General features: G+C 35.3%; 1 protein-coding gene across 1 annotated transcript in view; it reads left to right on the forward strand.

The window, feature by feature from the left end:
• Positions 1–10,283: 10,283 nt before the first annotated feature.
• Positions 10,284–17,746, forward strand: part of slc5a10 (solute carrier family 5 member 10) — a 29,413-nt gene continuing 21,950 nt past the window's right edge. Inside the window, exons 1-5 of the mRNA XM_079813157.1 lie at positions 10,284–10,377; positions 11,981–12,040; positions 12,289–12,393; positions 13,882–13,987; positions 15,333–15,413. Coding sequence (XP_079669283.1) covers positions 10,300–10,377; positions 11,981–12,040; positions 12,289–12,393; positions 13,882–13,987; positions 15,333–15,413 — 430 coding nt within the window. The 5' untranslated portion in view covers positions 10,284–10,299. The remainder of the gene's footprint in view (positions 10,378–11,980; positions 12,041–12,288; positions 12,394–13,881; positions 13,988–15,332; positions 15,414–17,746) is intronic.

The raw sequence follows: 17,746 nt of genomic DNA on the forward strand, positions 1-17,746 counted from the left end.
GAAGGGAAATATCCAGGAATAGGATTCAGTTATACACTAAGGGTGCCTTTTTTTCTTCTTTTTTTTTGCAGGATAGTGTAATGTAGCGAAATGCATCCAGATGTTTTTTCCCCCTATTATTCCTAATGTGGATTCTCATTAGATTACCATTACTGTAATACAATGATTTCTTTCATTAGGGCAGTACAATAAATACTACTATACTCTATGTTATAATTTATATATTTTCTGCATTACAGTAATGAGGGTAATAATTATTATTTTGCATTTCATTAATGATAAATGAGGGATTAGAACGATTTTTTAAAGACTTTTATTTTGCAAGGATGCAGTTAACTGATCAAAAGTGACAGTAAAGACTTTTAGATGTTTGGTTTTTTTTTTTACATGCATTTCATCTGTTCTTTTGATCTTTCTATCAAGGAATCACAGTTTCCACAAAATATTAACTGTTTTCAACATTGATAATAATAAAATATGCTTCTTGAGCAGCAAATCAGCATATTAGAAGGATTTCTGAAGGATCAGTTGATGTTGAAAATTCAGCATTGCCATCACAGGAATAAATTACATTAAAAAGGAAAATAGAGAACATTTTGAATAGTATAACATTTCACAATATCACCTTTTTTCTGTATTGTTTATCAAATAATTATAGCATTGGTAAACATTGCAAAGTCTTATCTTCCCCAAACTTTTCAAAGCATTAAAGACAAGTACTGCACAAAACAAGTAGTATCAATGTAATAAATCACTTTAAATGAGAGATTAAAAAAAAGTCACTGGAACGGTTTACACAGACGTTATTTAAAGGGATAGTTCACTCAAAAAGGAAAATTGTGTCATTATTTACTCACCCTCATGATGTTCCAAACGTGTAAGACTTTCGTTCATCTTCAGAACAGAAATTAAGATCTATTTGATGAAATGTGAGAGCTTTCTGTTCCTCCATTCAAAGCTACGCAACTTTTATTCACTTATAAACATTCATCAGCTAACACATCAGCTGTGGTAAACGGAAGCTCAAGGATGTTCACTTGACGTGCAAGAAACAATGAGGTTCATTCTTGTGTCACGTAGCACGTTTGAGCTTCTGTGTAACCCCTCCTGTTCGAACCAGGTCCGCCGGCATGACGCTCTAACAAGGAGGCTAAAGGCAGCAACCTCTAGCATCAGTCACCAGAGTCTCTTGAGATCAGAGGAGTGAGGTTTACACACACAGAGACTAGTGATGGGAAGTTCGGTTCTTTTCCGCGAACCGGTTCTTTCGGATAGTTCATTTCAATGATCCAGTTAAAAAAAAACGGTTCACCGGTTCTTTTACGTCCTCACGTAATGACGTCATTTCTATCATCCCGGCGGATGAAAATAACTTAAACACATTCATATAAAGTCATTTGTAATCATAACTTAGTATAATAATAATAATAAGTAGCCTATCATCATCATCATCTTGGACATCTCAGCTCATCGGTTCTCATCGAACGTGTCCGAAAGAAACGATTCTAGATTCTGTACTGATGATCCGGTTGTAAACGCATGCTCAGCTCATCGATTCTCATCGAACGTGTCCGAAAGAAACGGTTCACGATTCTGTACTGATGATCCGGTTGTAAACGCATGCTCAGCTCATCGATTCTCATCGAACGTGTCCGAAAGAAACGGTTCACGATTCTGTACTGATGATCCGGTTGTAAACGCATGCTCAGCTCATCGATTCTCATCAAACGTGTCCGAAAGAAACGGTTCACGATTCTGTACTGATGATCCGGTTGTAAACGCATGCTCAGCTCATCGGTTCTCATCGAACGTGTCCGAAAGAAACGGTTCTCGATTCTGTACTGATGATCCACATGCTCAGCTCATCGGTTCTCATCGAACGTGTCCGAAAGAAACGGTTCTCGATTCTGTACTGATGATCCACATGCTCAGCTCATCAGTTCTCATCGAACGTGTCCGAAAGAAACAGTTCTCGATTCTGTACTGATGATCCACATGCTCAGCTCATCGGTTCTCATCGAACGTGTCCGAAAGAAACGGTTCTCGATTCTGTACTGATGATCCGCATGCTCAGCTCATCGGTTCTCATCGAACGTGTCCGAAAGAAACGGTTCTCGATTCTGTACTGATGATCCACATGCTCAGCTCATCGGTTCTCATCGAACGTGTCTGAAAGAAACGGTTCTCGATTCTGTACTGATGATCCGCATGTTCACCTCATCGGTTCTCATCGAACATGTCCGAAAGAAACGGTTCTCGATTCTGTACTGATGATCCGGTTGTACACACATGCTCAGCTCATCGGTTCTCAGTATCGAACGTGTTCGAAAGAAACGTTTCGTTCAGATTCGAGAACTGTTCTCATCAGTTCTCTCAGCACAACATGTCTCAGTTCAGTGAACTGTTGTAGTTACTAGTAACATATACTTCAGGATATTAGTTTATTTCTAGTCGGATGGGCTGTCACTCATGTCAGAAAGTTAGTAACTTTTGTAACTTATGGATCAGCGCTGACTCGAGATGCGAACCTCTTAGAACGATTCAGTCCGATTTGGTGAACTGGTTCGAACGGTTCACTAAAAAGAACCGGTTCAAAAAAACGATTCGGACATCACTAACAGAGACTACTAGCTGGCCTTCGTTACACTCACCCCCCGAAACCTCACTCCCATCCGGGTCACAGCACCAATATAACTCCTCCTGTTCGCACCACCCTCTTCAAGCGGGACTCGAACCCAGGTCCTCCAGCATGAGTGTCGGACGCTCTACAAGGAGGCTAAAGGCTGCAACCTCTAGCGTCAGTCGCTAGAGTGTCTCTTGAGATCAGAGGAGTGAGGTTTGCCCGCACAGCGACTACTAGCTGGCCTCCGTTACACTCACCCCCCTAAATCTCACTCCCATCCGGGTCACGGCACCAATGTAACCCCTCCTGTTAGCACCACCCGCTCCAAGCGGGACTCGAACCCGGGTCCGCCAGCATGAGAGTCGGACGCTTTAACAAGGAGGTTAAAGTCTGCAACCTCTAGCATCAGTCGCTAGAGTGCCTCTTGAGATCAGAGGAGTGAGGTTTGCTCGCACAGCGACTACTAGCTGGCCTCCGTTACATCTGCATGAAACAATGAGGTTCATTCTTGAGCTTCTGCATGAACCAATGAGATCTGTTCTCGAGCATCAAGCAGGTTTGGTTGAGCTTCTGTTTATGTTCGTTGATCAATGTTTATAGGTGAATAAAAGCCTAAATAAAATCTGTTCCTCATATAAAGCGATCGAGTGCCTTCAGAAAATTGGGACTAAACCGTTCAATTCATATGGATTAGTTTTGCGATCTCTTTATGAACTTTTTGAAGCGTCAAAATGGTAGTTGCATAGCTTTGAATGGAGGGACAGAAAGCTCTCAGATTTCATTAAAATTATCTTCATTTGTGTTCCAAAGATGAACGAAAGTTTTATGGGTATGGACCGACATGAGGGTGAGTAATTAATTTTGGGGGAACTATCCCTTTAAGACGGCCAAGGCCAAAATAATATGATATACTAAAAAAAAAAATACTCTGGAATACAGAAGTCAGCCAAAGACTTGCTGAATAAGCGACATACCAATATGCTGTAAAATTAAATGAATTGCTAAGAGTTTTCTTTACTAATTAACTTATCTTGGGTCAACTGTGATGCACTTTCAAATAAATTAGATTGCAAATACTCCTGCCACACTGTCAAATAAAGTACTGCTGATGTAAACAGTGACCCCAAACACTAAAGGTATCGCTAGCGAGTATACTTATGTCCATGTGTAAGATTGATGCTGATGGTTAGTGCATGTGTGTGTGTTAATGGGTAGCACCAGTGGGTGTTTAAGTAAATGATTCACTTTGTTAAGTGTGTCTGGGGATGTTTTTTAGACTCTGACAGTCACATTAGGTTAGTTAGATCACACGTCTAAATGCTCTGATCAAACGTGTAAGCATGTGTGTATGTGTGTGTGTAGCCATGGGTGTTTGTCTCTATTTTGTCTCTATGTGCAGGTGCATGTTGTGTGTCTTCAGGGATGTGTTTCATCTGGCTTGTTGTTTTCATGTAGGTGCAAGTTTGCTTCATTAAACTGATGTGTTTAATGATCAATTCACACACAGAGCTGACTGACCGGAACACCTTGTGTCTTTCTAGCCTCTTTGCTTTGTCGTCTTAGTCTGTGTGTAGTGTGTGTGAAGGCAGGACATGGCATCTAACTCTACCACTAAATTTTTCGCCCTTTCCCAGTCTTTCAGCGTATCTGATATCATTGTAATCGGAGCATATTTTTTATTGAACGTCGCAGTTGGAATATGGGTGAGACATATTTATGTATTTGTGTGTGTATAGCTGTAACACAAAATTGTTTTTTAAATGATATTTGAATAATATGTTCTGTTGTCATAGTGTTTTTACACTCTTAGAGAAAAAAAGGTTAAATGGGGTTCTATATAGAAACCTAGAGTTCTTGATTGAATTTATAGAACGCTTTTAAAAGGTTATACATAAGTAGAAATGTCTTAAATTATTTTCATAATACTTTCGTGTAGCTTTCATTATTATTATTCTTTTTATTCTAGTGATAAAGTATGTATAGGAGCTGTTTCATTTAATTGAAAATGAATTAAAACAAAATAAATGAACTAATTAAAACTAAATCCATAATTATCCTATGATGGGAACCCTTAAAAGGTTCTATGAAGTATCTGACAGAATCCTTTAAGATTGTATATAGAATTTGTATTTAAAAAGAAAAATAGATCACAAATGTGTTTAAGAACATGTTGATGTAAAGTGTGGAATTAGAATTTAACAATAGTGGGAAATACAACCCCATTTAAATTTACGATAAACTATTATGTGTGTTTCAGTCATCTTGCAGAGTGAGTCGAAACACACTAAGTGGATATTTTCTGGCTGGCAGAGACATGGCTTGGTGGCCGGTAAGTGATAATTAATGTAAACTTACCCATTTGAAGCAATATACAGTATAAACATCGCTACATACAATTACTTTAATTTAATATGGTTAAAGCCAGATAATGAGCAGATGAATTACAAAAAAAAATTCCTTTTTGAATTTTTTTTTTTTTTTTACTTTACAATATTACAGTAATGTAAACTACAAAGGATAAAAGACATCTCAATGCAAATGTTTTATAGACAATGTTGGATAAAGTTGCTTCTTTTTTAATAGGTAATTATCTTTTTCTAAAATCTTTATCTAAAATCTTTTTCAACATCTCGATTTTAGGTCAGAATTCATATATAGTGGTGTATAAAAATCAAACCTGAAAACCGAATTTAAATCTATAAATAAGCCCAAAACATTTGCAGGAAAAAAGAAAAAAAAAACACGACAATGAAAAAGATTTTGATATTGTGCACTAATAAAATCCCTTAGTGCTACTTATAAAACTTAATAATACACAAGCACACACAATACACTAATGATGATGATTTTACAGCTCACACTTTCTTCAGAGAATGTAAAAATCTAATATATATTAATAAAAGAATGTTGTACATTATAAAAAATAATACACCAACATGATTATTTAAAAAATCTAGAGGCACAACATGTTATACTGCATGGTATTCATTATTAGGTCCAATTAAAATGATTATATATATTTTATATTTATATTTGCTGTCAAAAGATTAATCGCGATTAATCGCATCCAAAATAAAAGTTTGTGTTTACATAATATATGTGTGTGTACTCTGTTAATTATTATTTATATATAAATACACACACAAGCATGTATATATTTAAGAAAAAAATATAATTTTTATATATAAAACATTTATATTTATATATATTATATAAATGTATATACAGTATATACATGCAAATATTTCTTAAATATATACATGAATGTGTGTGTATTTATATATAAATAATAATTAACAGAGTACACACACATATATTATGTAAACACAAATGCGATTAATCGCGATTAATCTTTTGACAGCCCTAATATATTTTATAAATATTTCTAATTACGATCTACAAAAATTACAAAAAAGCTGTATTATGCATGCCAGGCCAGTAGTTGGCGATGTCAGCTTGTAAAGAAACATACACACCTATAGACTGAACACATAACATGTATGCGCATGTCGTCACCGTTTTCAAAAATTTGCATTTTTGTAGTTATACCATAACGGTATCGTTTTCAAAAACCTGCACTTTAAATATAGTTTTTAAAGGTCGCATGGCGTGGATTTTTTAAATTATTTTATAATGTTTCCTGAGGTGTACTTTTATTGTAAATATGATTTTTACATCACAAAATGATTTAGAAATAAAAGGCATTTTTTCTTATCTTGATAGTAGCCCTTTGGCTTGAATGATCTGTTTCAAGGGGCGTGTCTGCTGTGAGACTTCAGTGTTAATGCCCACTGCTGTGATTGGCTGACATCTTTGCATTTGAAATGAGTATTAGATTATGTGGTGGAGGGGGTGTGGTTTAGCGAGATCTGCAAACACTGCCAGAGAGAGACAGAAAGAGTTGTTGACAGCGCTGTGAGCACATTTTGTTTGTATCTGAGAGTTGTATCCCTGTCTTCTTCCACCTTATTCTACAAACTTTGTAACATGTGGAACCCCTCTTGAATACTTTTACTAAGTTTGTTTTACCATCACAGCCGTCGAGATGAACAAATCGTGAATTATAGCATTATTTTTTTATCTTTTCCCATCACATGAAAGGCTGCAGTGATGAGCATTGAGTAGACAGGCAGTCTGTTGATCGCGTGAATGCAGTGATCTCGTCATTGCAGCGCTATTTCTCACACAAAGTGCTTTCACCACAACTAACAGCAAACACAACATCCATATGAATACAGTAAGAGCTTCATTGTGCAGCATAACAGCGTCACTCGTTATAACGGCAGTTTGGGCAAGTGTGCAGATACACCCGCAACGTGTGATTGACAGATCCGAACATTATAAAGAGAGTGTTCTTTGATCGCTCTATGTAATCATTTAAATAACAGATTCGTTTCATGCTACTAACAGAAACGATGTGAAGTTGATCGTTTAGTCACTGGCTTGATTCACGGATGCATACAGTATTAAACTATTTAGGAAGAAAGTCTGTGTGAACTTGAATGATTAACGTTAGCTACACATCAGAAATCACTCATCACAGATCAGACATTAATGAACACTGTTACTCACTGTGTGTCGCGGTGCTGTCGAATCCATATCATAAAGTCTGTTTGTAAAGCCTGTGCTGACATTGCGAAACGGATTCCATTTTCTCCAAATTCTCTGGGCGGGCAAAGCAGAGGAAGGGGAGGTAACCTTTCCTCGTATGACAACATACAGGGAAGATTCCAGATCGGCTCGTCTGAGCTTTAATTTTCTCAAAGGCAGAGCAGGACACCCAGAGCTCGGTTTACACCCATCAAAATTTCTAGCCACTTGGGGACCATATACAGGCTATGGGAACTCATATAAAAAACCTTATAAAATGAAAATTTCAAGCCATGGGACCTTTAAAAGTTTGCGTTTTCAGGACCTCAAAACACTGTTGTAATATATTTGCATGAGTGCTGTCAAAACGATTAATCACGATTAATCGCATCCAAAATAAAAGTTTGTGTTTACATAATATATGTGTGTGTACGGTATGTAAATATTATGTATATATAAATACCCCCTCATTCATGTATATATTTGTGAAATATTTACATGTGCTGTATATGAAGACTTCCAATGCAAAAGTCTCTAAAAGCCACCTTGGTCAAAAATTAGATAATACTGAGTGAGTCCTCAATGCACATAGTATACGTTCTCTCTGCACATAGTATATGTTCATTAAAAACTTTCACTTTAAACCCGCTAAATCCCAGCCTCAGCCCATTCAGAAGTACCGGTAGTTGGGTAGAAACCTACACATAGGAGCCTGACAAAACTGCTAATTTTAAAGAAAAACGTCAGACGGCCTTAGAGGCTTTGGCATTATTTATATAATTTATATTATATGTAAATATAAATATTTTATATATAACACATTTTTCTTAAATATATATTATACATAATAATTATACACTGTACACACATATATTATGTAAACACAAACTTTTATTTTGGATGTGATTAATCACGATTAAATGACAGCACTAGTTTGAATCTTAAGAAACATTTCTGAGGGGCCCTTTACACAACACCGTTTTCAACTAAAAAGAGAATATTTTTTATACATTTTGGCTGTTCATTTACACGACAGTGTGTAAAGTATATTATTAACATTGTTGATCCTTATTATTAACTATGTTGTGCTGCTTAACATTTTTTGTGGAAACCATGATACACTACCATTAAAAAGTCTGGGGTAATAAATGAATTAAAACTTTTATTCAGCAAGGACGCATTACATTGATCAAAAATTACAGTAAAAACATATGTATAATGTTTAATACATGTATAAGGCTAGTTTCATGCAGCTGGAGAGTTACTGTGATTATACAAAATATGGACACATCAAATACGCATTAAAATTAATTTTAATTAAAGGGTTAGTTCACCCAAAAATGAAAATTAGCGCATGATTTACTCACCCTAAAGTCATCCTAGGTGTATATGACATTCTTCTTTCAGACCAATAAAATATGAGTTATATTTAAAAAGTCCTGGCTCTTCCAAGCTTTATAATGACAGTGAAGAGTGTTACGTTTTTGAAGTCCATAAAAGTGCATCTATCCATCATATAACTGCTCCACATGGCTCCAGGGGGTTAACAAAGGCCTTCTGAAGGGAAGCGATGCGTTTGTGTAAGAAAAATATCCATATTTAAAACTTTATAAAGTAAAATATCTAGCTTCCACCAGACCGCCTTCCATATTCAACTTACAGAAAAAGTGTTGTGCCTCTCGCAGTTCAAAATGCTTACACTTCGTCTGACGATATTGCACACCAGTTATGCTTTTCTCCGCTTTTTTATACACCTAGGATGACTTGAGGGTGAGTAAATCATGGGCTAATTTTAAGTTTTGGGGCAACTATCCCTTTAAACCTTTTGCTCATATTATTATGTGACCGTGTCTGTGCGTCGCCTATCAATGAAATCATTAGGCTACCCTCGATTTCTGGTTTTATTTTGTAGAAACCATGGAAACACCAAAGACACTTTTATATATTATGTGTTTTATCAGACAGGTGAGCAACTGTTTGGATACATTCTTTGACAGAAAACAAATCATTGTTGTATAGCTCAACACAGTTAGTTTTATTGTTTAAATCTGGTTTTCTTGATTTGCGAATACCATTACCATTCCTAATATCGATCTAGATTACTGCAGTGTGCAACAAGTGTCTCATAGTAGCCGAGTGAACATACAGAGTAGCATTATAACATAATGTTCAACACACTCAAATGTGATATACACATGAGCGGAAGAAGCGGAAGTAGTCTCCTGCGGCATAATAAAAGCTCGGCGATATCAAGGCGTCATCAAGCTACTTTTGGTTTTGAATAAGCGACCTCTAGCAGCGAAAAATTACATATTGTGGCTTTAATTAGTCCTGCATTGTGACATACAGTTTAAATTAAAGTATTACAATTCCACGTATAGTATCAATTAAAATGAGGTCATAAAAAATAAGGTCGTATAACTATAGGCCTGTATATAATTATAGACGTATATTAATTATATACAAATTAAAAAAAATGTTTTTACTTGCATGTCATGTCAATAGCCTATCTTGCAAGTACTGAGTATGTAAATCAAGTTGTTTTACGTTGTCCTGTGTGCATGAATGTGTGCAGATCGGTGCGTCTCTGTTTGCCAGCAGTGAGGGTTCAGGACTGTTCATCGGTCTGGCTGGGACAGGAGCAGCAGGAGGGATCGCTGTAGCTGGATTTGAATGGAATGTGAGTGACATCATTTTTAAACGCCTCATTTCCCATTTACTCTAAACAAGAGCCAAAAAAAAAAACGATTAGTCATTAGTCGTTCTTGATAATTACTTTTAACACGAAAAATGTAGCTGTTCTTTTAAATGCACTAGCATTCGATCAACACTAGGGGGAGAAAAAGACCGGCTTCTGTCTTAACCCTCTATGGTACCGTGTTGCCTCCAGGCAACAAAGTCTATTTTAGTTTATTTTTAATAAAATGAAACACCAATTTATTGGTCAAACCTATCTCAGGGAAGAATAACTCAAATACTAATCAATGAAAGTGCAAAAAATTGGCCACATGAACCACATGGGTCCATTTTGTGTCCTGTTTCAGCACATGTGCACAGACAGGTCACATGGCTGCATATTTTCTCCAATGAAAAGTGAATTTTTCACTAGTTTCCGTCCAGTTAATCGCCCACAAAAAAACAAAAAAAAGGAGTCACCTTCACTGGTAAGTAAAGACGTATTTTCAAGAAATGTACATTATATATCATCAAATGTTTTGGAGTAAATAAAGAGTTAGAATTCTCGAAATATATTTGCATTTTTGCATGATTTTGTAATGCACGTATAAGAATAGTAATTCACATACTATAACTGCACATATTATCTGCACATTTTCAAATAGCACTTAAAAAAGGTATAAAACACAACTGCCAGTTGATGAGGGTGAGGATGAGGATGAGGTGTCATACTGTGATGAGGAAGATGAGGTCATAGTGACAATCGGGCAGGGAAGATAGTTAGGGTGAGATTGAAGATAAAGATGAGGATGAAGATGGATATGATAACTTGATATGATGGTTCGGTAATACTTGTGTTCCACAATGGTACAATGTTGCCTGAGAGCAACAGCTGAATTTGAAATGTAAATTTTTTCTAAATAAAGTATAGAAATCAATGTTTTCAATTAATATATTTATTTTTTGTACATGAAAATGTCAAATGTTTCAATGTCCGTTGTGGTACAATGTTGCCTTGAGGCAACAAACTTTAAAAAAAAAACAAGGGAATAAATAACAACATTATGAAACTTTTTATTGCCTTTGTTATAGTGTGCAATTTTAAGCAGGAAAAACACCACAAATATTTTTTTCCTCATTGAAATCATAGTGCATATACCATAGAGGGTTAAAACAACATGCTGAAAAGGTGACTGCAGGGGTTAAGGTTAGGTTTAGGGGTAGGTTCAGGGTTTGTACCAATAGTTATTACCCAGTTACTGTAATAAGTAAATACTGTAAAAAGTAAAAGAACTTTATTTTACAGTCCTGTTCCCCATGTAGGCTACCTACATGGGGAACAGGACTGTAAAATAAAGTTCTACCGAAAATTCTTTGTATAGACTGTCAGTAAAAATCTTTTAAAAAAATGTTCAAGATAAATGTACCCGAGGAACAAAAGTGCAAATGTGAAATGTGAAAATTAAATGAATAAAACCTCATGCTTCTGACTAAATTTAGACAACTCAAAAAAAGAGAAAATATTTTGACACTTAAATTGCACTTAGAGTTATAGTTCACCCAAAAATTATTCATTCACCTTCATGTCGTTCCAAACCGGTATGACTTTCTTTCTTCTGTGGACCACAAAAGCAGATATTTTGAAATATGTCTTAGTGTTTTTCTTTTCTTTTCTTTCATTTTTTCCCTTTCCACACAATGAAAGTCAATGGTGTCCAATGTCATTTTGGACCACAACTTTCATTGTATGCATGTAAACAGTTTAAATATTATTCAGAATATCTTCTTTTGTGTTTTGGAAGAAAGAAAGTCATACAGGTTTGGGAATGACACGAGGGTGAATAAACTATTCTTTTTTGAGGCGACTATCCCTTTAAGCTGTTCTAGTGTCATTATATTAGATGACAAAATATAAAAATAGATGCGTCTTAACTTTCAAAACACAATGTAATATATCATGCAGTTTTGCTCCTCAAGTAAAATGATCTTGTTGTAAAATGAGATGTTTAAATGTGTTTTACTGGAAAATAAATTGATACTGACGAAGAAATAGATTTTCCACAGTGCACTAACACTTTCTTTCTCTATTAGGCAACTTATGTCCTGTTGGCTCTTGCCTGGGTCTTTGTCCCAGTTTATGTGTCTTCTGGGGTGAGTTTTAGACGTACACCGAATCACTGTTGCCAGCTGAGCTATACAGTTTATCAATTAATAATTCAGAACTTATGTTTAATGCTGCCATGTGTTATGGACTCACAGTCTCTTTCTCACACACACAAACTCACCACATGTGCTACTTTCCCAGATTTGCCTATTAATTTGTGTAAATCATGCCATTCCCTTCTGCACTTCCTCTCCCTCTCTCTCTCTCTCTCTCTCTCTCTCTCTCTCTCTCTCAGATTGTCACAATGCCAGAGTATCTAGGTCGGCGTTTTGGGGGAGAGCGAATTCGAACGTACTTGTCAGTTCTCAGTTTGATGCTGTCTGTGTTTACCAAGATCTCAGTGAGCATGAAAACACACATACATTCACTCATGTTTTTTGCTGTCTCATTCACACAAAGCTAAAAGTCAAACATTAATCTACAAAGGCTTCATTTATAAAGGTCTGTATTGCTGTGCTGGCATGTTTCTCCACCCAAGGAATTTGATGTTGTGAAAGAGAATGTAGTTTAGCTGTTTCAACATCTGTTTTTCACTGCTGGCATACAAAAACACTCACACCCAAATGCTCGTGCTTCCTTGTTGGCTTGCTAATAAACCATTAATGATAGGTATCAAACTTTGGCAACAAAAAAAAATGGTGCTCTTATTAACATGCATTGGAGATTAATATTAAAGTAGCTTTTTTTGCACAAACAAAGCTCTTGCAACGTTTCATAAAATTGAGGTTAAACCACTGGAGTGACATGGAGTTACTTTTATGATGTTTATACCTTTCTGGAGCTTTATATTTGGTGGTTGCGTAGCTGTCAATGGAGGGAGAGATAGCTCTCAGATTTCATTAAAAAGATCTTTATTTGTGTTCCGAAGATGAACGAAAGTCTTACGGGTTTAGAATGACATGAGTAAATCATTTTTTGGGTGAAAAAACATAGTTGATACTTATTGAATTGCATGATATGAAGTCGCAATATGGGGAACATTTTTTTCTCATAATTCTGACTTTATAACACGCAATTGCTAGATATAAAGTCGGAATTGTGAGATATAAACTCGCAATTCTGAGAAAAAAGTCAGTCTTGCTCACAATTGCGAGTTTATATCTCACAATTCTGAGAAAAGAAGTCAGAATTGTGAGTTATAAAGTCAGAATTGCGTGTTATAAAGTCGGAATTGCGAGATATAAAGTCAGAATTGTGAGATATGATGTCAGAATTGTGTGATATGAAACTTTCATAGATACTCACTCATATGCAGTATAACTATTTTAAAATAATTGCTAACTTAAAATTTTGCTTAAAACTTAAAGCCTTTTTGTATAATGCATTATAAATGTATTTTAATGCATTAATTATGCATTGCAGTGCACCTAATAATGCACTGTATGATCTCATTAATAATTGTAACTACAGTTAATACACTTTTGGAGAGTATAATGCATTACAACAAACAACCAATTTCAGATGTAACAAGGAATCTGTGAATATTATAAACCATTGGTTATAATTACTTATGAAAAGATATAATGCATTATACCATATATTATGAATATCTTTATAATGCATTATATATAAAGGCCTTAAGTCATTTTAACTTAAATTACTTTAAACTGACTTATACTGACATTAAACTGATTCAATGAGTTGAATTAAAAAAAAAGTTGAAAATTGCTGAATTTATTTTGATGAGTTAAAGCAATGTAAAAAAACAACAACTACATGTTATAACTTATTGATCATACTTTTTACAGTAATGAAAACACTTCACAATTAGGTCTCCTATATCTAAGAATGAGCAAACTGGGATCTTAAAATTCTGTACCGTTTGCAGACGGATCTGTACTCTGGAGCTCTGTTTGTCCAGGTTTGTTTGGGCTGGAATCTCTACCTCTCCACTGTGCTCATGCTGGTCGTCACTGCCCTCTACACTATTGCAGGTTTGTATTTCAGTTCAAAAGTTTGGGGTCATTAAGATTGTTTTGTGTGTTTTGATAAATAGAGAGTTCATAAGAAATGCATTTATTTGAAATGGAAAGTAAAAAAAACCAAAAAAAACATTGTCTTTCTAATACAAATTTGAGAATGGTAGTCTATTTATGCATTAGGCATCAAAAACTAACAATGAACAATAGTTATAGAGCATTTATTAATCTAGGTTCATTTCTACATATACTAATCGATTTTGTATACTAATCAAGTATAAATTAACATTTGTTAATGTTTGTTCTAGTGCTGTCAAAACGGTTAATCGCGATTAATTGCATCCAAAATAAAAGTTTACATAATATACGTGTGTACTGTGTATAATATATAATATGTATAATATATATAAATACACACACATGCATGTATATATTTAAGAAAGTGATAAATAATATTAATGATATGAATATATATATACAGTATATACATGCAAATATGTCTTAAATATATATGTGTGTGTATTCAAATATACATAATAATTATACACAGTACACATATTATGTAAACACAAACAAAAATCAAATTTTGGTTGTGATTAATCGATTTGACAGAACTAGTTTGTTCATAATACATGAATCAATAATGAACAATAGTATATGTATAACTTCACATCAACCTAAATTAATAAATGCTCATTGTTAATAATGCTTATTGTATGAAGTGGTACCACTCCATGTTTCAGTAGTGAGCAGTTTTCATAATTAGCATATACAATAAACAAGCACTTTTTCCAATAAGCAACAGTGTAGCAGCTTTTGATGTCACACCGTATTTTGATGTTGCACAGATTTACAGCCAAGCAAACTGATGCAATAATTATTTGCACTTTTAAAGGAACACTCAAAAAACTGGAGTGTTCCTTTAAAGAAGTTTCCTCTTGCGCGGCAATGTTGTAAAACTGGATAGAGTGGCATAATGGTTAGAACTGATGCTTGTTTGAGTTGTTGACAGTACAAATAATTAAATAGAAGAGTCCTCGAGCAAGGTAGCCTACTTAACCACAGGTTTGAGTAGGGCTGTCAATTTTATCGGATAAAAGCTTCTGCTAAATCATTACTTATTTAAACTTTCTCAATGAAGCTTAGTGGTTCAGTGACAGTTCATTTCTGCAGCAGTAATTATGGTCTACGTGACTGATTCCATCATAATTGCATAATGACTTTAATCCGCTGCTCTGCTGTCGCTGTGTTTGCTCCTCTGTCTACAAGTGCTGATTCAGACTTGACCCCGTTGACTCATATCAAATTAAACCATCATGAGAGAATTGAGCAATACCCGCTTAGTCCTCTGTTTCTCCAGGTGGCTTGGCTGCCGTAATCTACACCGACACTCTTCAGACCTTCGTCATGATTATTGGAGCGGTCATCCTCACCATTACAGGTCAGTCGATCTCAGGCCTCTTCTTTTATTCTCCTCTGGCAGTGATCTCGTGTCAGCTGTCACTAGGGAAGTAAGAACATCCTGCATTGTGAAAGTGCCACTTCTGAAAACAGATGGCAGATGTAAGAGAACGTCTATGGCAGGCACGTTTTCAGGGATATATGTGGTTTATAACCATACGTGCATTGATGTCATATGTTCAGCGTCAAGTCCTAAATGCAGATAAAATAAGTTTTATCTTGACTTACCATGTGGTCGTCTATAGCAGGGCTTTTCAAACTTTATGATGCCAAGGACCCCCAAATATGACAAACCTTTTATGAGGGACCCTCTTCCTAAAATCCATCTATATATTTTTATGCATGAAAAAAACATTTAAACTTTTAGATAAATAGTGTGACATTATAAATACAACATGTATTATAAATACATTTTAAATTGGCTATACTTAATGTTAGATGTATAAACCTGAAGAAGACATTTTTTCAATGAAAAATAATTTGTATAAGCAACTTTCACAATAAATGTATGTAAGCAGCTCAAGTACTGCGTTAAGAATACTGCCTTACAACCCCAGTGAGCCAGATAAAGGGAACTATAGTGAGAAAAACTCACTGGAAAGATACATTTATAACATATACAATTCTGGAAAGTATGTATACGGCAAGAAAGGAGAGAAACATTTAGAAATGAAAAGACTAAAAATAAATTTTTTTAGACTTTAACCATTTTTGTTTTGTCTTTTTATTCCCTGAAAATTTCTGGGGACCCCTTAGAACCTTCTGGAGGACCCCTGGGGGTCCCCAGACTCCAGTTTGAAAACCCCTGGTCTATAGTATAGGCAAAAACATTATGGCCTGGTTTCACAAACAGGGCTCAGGCTAAACCAGGATTGGGCATTAGTTCAATTATGACATTTAGGTAACTTTTATAAACGTGCCCTAGAAAAAAACATTACTGGTCTGCATCTTGAGACAAAACATATTTTAAGATATGTCAGTGCAAGTTTCTTTCAGTTAAAACAACTCAAACATGCATTTTAGTCTGGGACTAGCTTAAGCATTGTCTATGAATATATTGTAAAATTACCTATTGATGATGAAAATACTAAAATAAATAAAAGTGATAAAGGCGAGATAGCAAAATGTGGTTCAATTATTTATCTATTTTCCTAATAAATAGATGAATATTGCAAAAATAAGAAAATAGTTAATAAATAATGAATCAATGATACCATAAATACCTTTAAACAAATAGCATGGACTGTTTAAACTTTTTGGTCACACTTTAGATTAGGGTCCAGTTCTCACTATTAACTAGGCCTAACTATTAACTATGACTTTTGCCTCAATAAACCCCTAATTATTTCTTATTAATAGTTAGGAAGGTAGTTGTTAAGTTTAGTTATTGGGTAGGATATCGTCATGCAGAATAAGGCATTTTTGAAGGTGTCTTTGTGGAGGTGGTTCAGACCTACAAATATCTAGGTCTGCAGTTGGACGACAAACTGGATTGGTCCAAGAACACAGATGCCCTCTACAGGAAGGGACAGAGTTGACTATTTCCTTAGAAGGCTGGGGTCCTTTAATATCTGTAAAAAAGCTACTGCAGATGTTTTACCAGAGGGTCATAGCTAGCGTCCTCTTCTATGCTGTGGTATGCTGGGGGAGCAGCATTAAGAAGCGGGACGCCACATGGCTTGACAAGCTGGTGAAGAAGGCTGGTTCTGTGATGGGTGTTGAACTTGACTCTTTAACAACTGTGTCAGAGAGGAGGACCCTTAGCAAGCTTTTGTCCATTGTGGACAATGTTCACCACCCACTGCATAGTACCATCGCTAAGCAGAAGAGCACAGGATGCTGTCTGAATAAAGTACCATCCATCCATCATCCGTCCGTCCGTCCATCCGTGCTTTATAAAAACTAATAAACAGACAATAGCCTAGTAATATGCATGCTAATAAGCAACTAGTTAATAGTGAGAATTGGACCCTAAAGTGTTTAAAGTTTTTTTTTATTATTATTAATTTTCCAGATACAAACAAAAACTGAAATTAAAATTTATATTTGCACAAATGCATACATTTAACACCATTAATTATTCTTAAAATGTAGAATATTCACCAAATGTGAATATTCAGAGCAAATCAGAGCTTTAATCAAAAACAACATTCCAACACTTTTCAAAATAAAGGCTCCAAAAGAGGGTTTCTGTAATGATACCATAGAAGAGAAGAACCTTCCAGTGAAGAGTTTTATAATCTAAAGATCTCCTCGTTCCACTGTAAAGAACCTTTAGAGCAATGGAAAGGTTCCATGGATGTTAAAAGGTTC

Source organism: Gobio gobio, assembly GCF_949357685.1.
Source record: "Gobio gobio genome assembly, chromosome: 3".
Taxonomy (NCBI): domain Eukaryota; kingdom Metazoa; phylum Chordata; class Actinopteri; order Cypriniformes; family Gobionidae; genus Gobio; species Gobio gobio.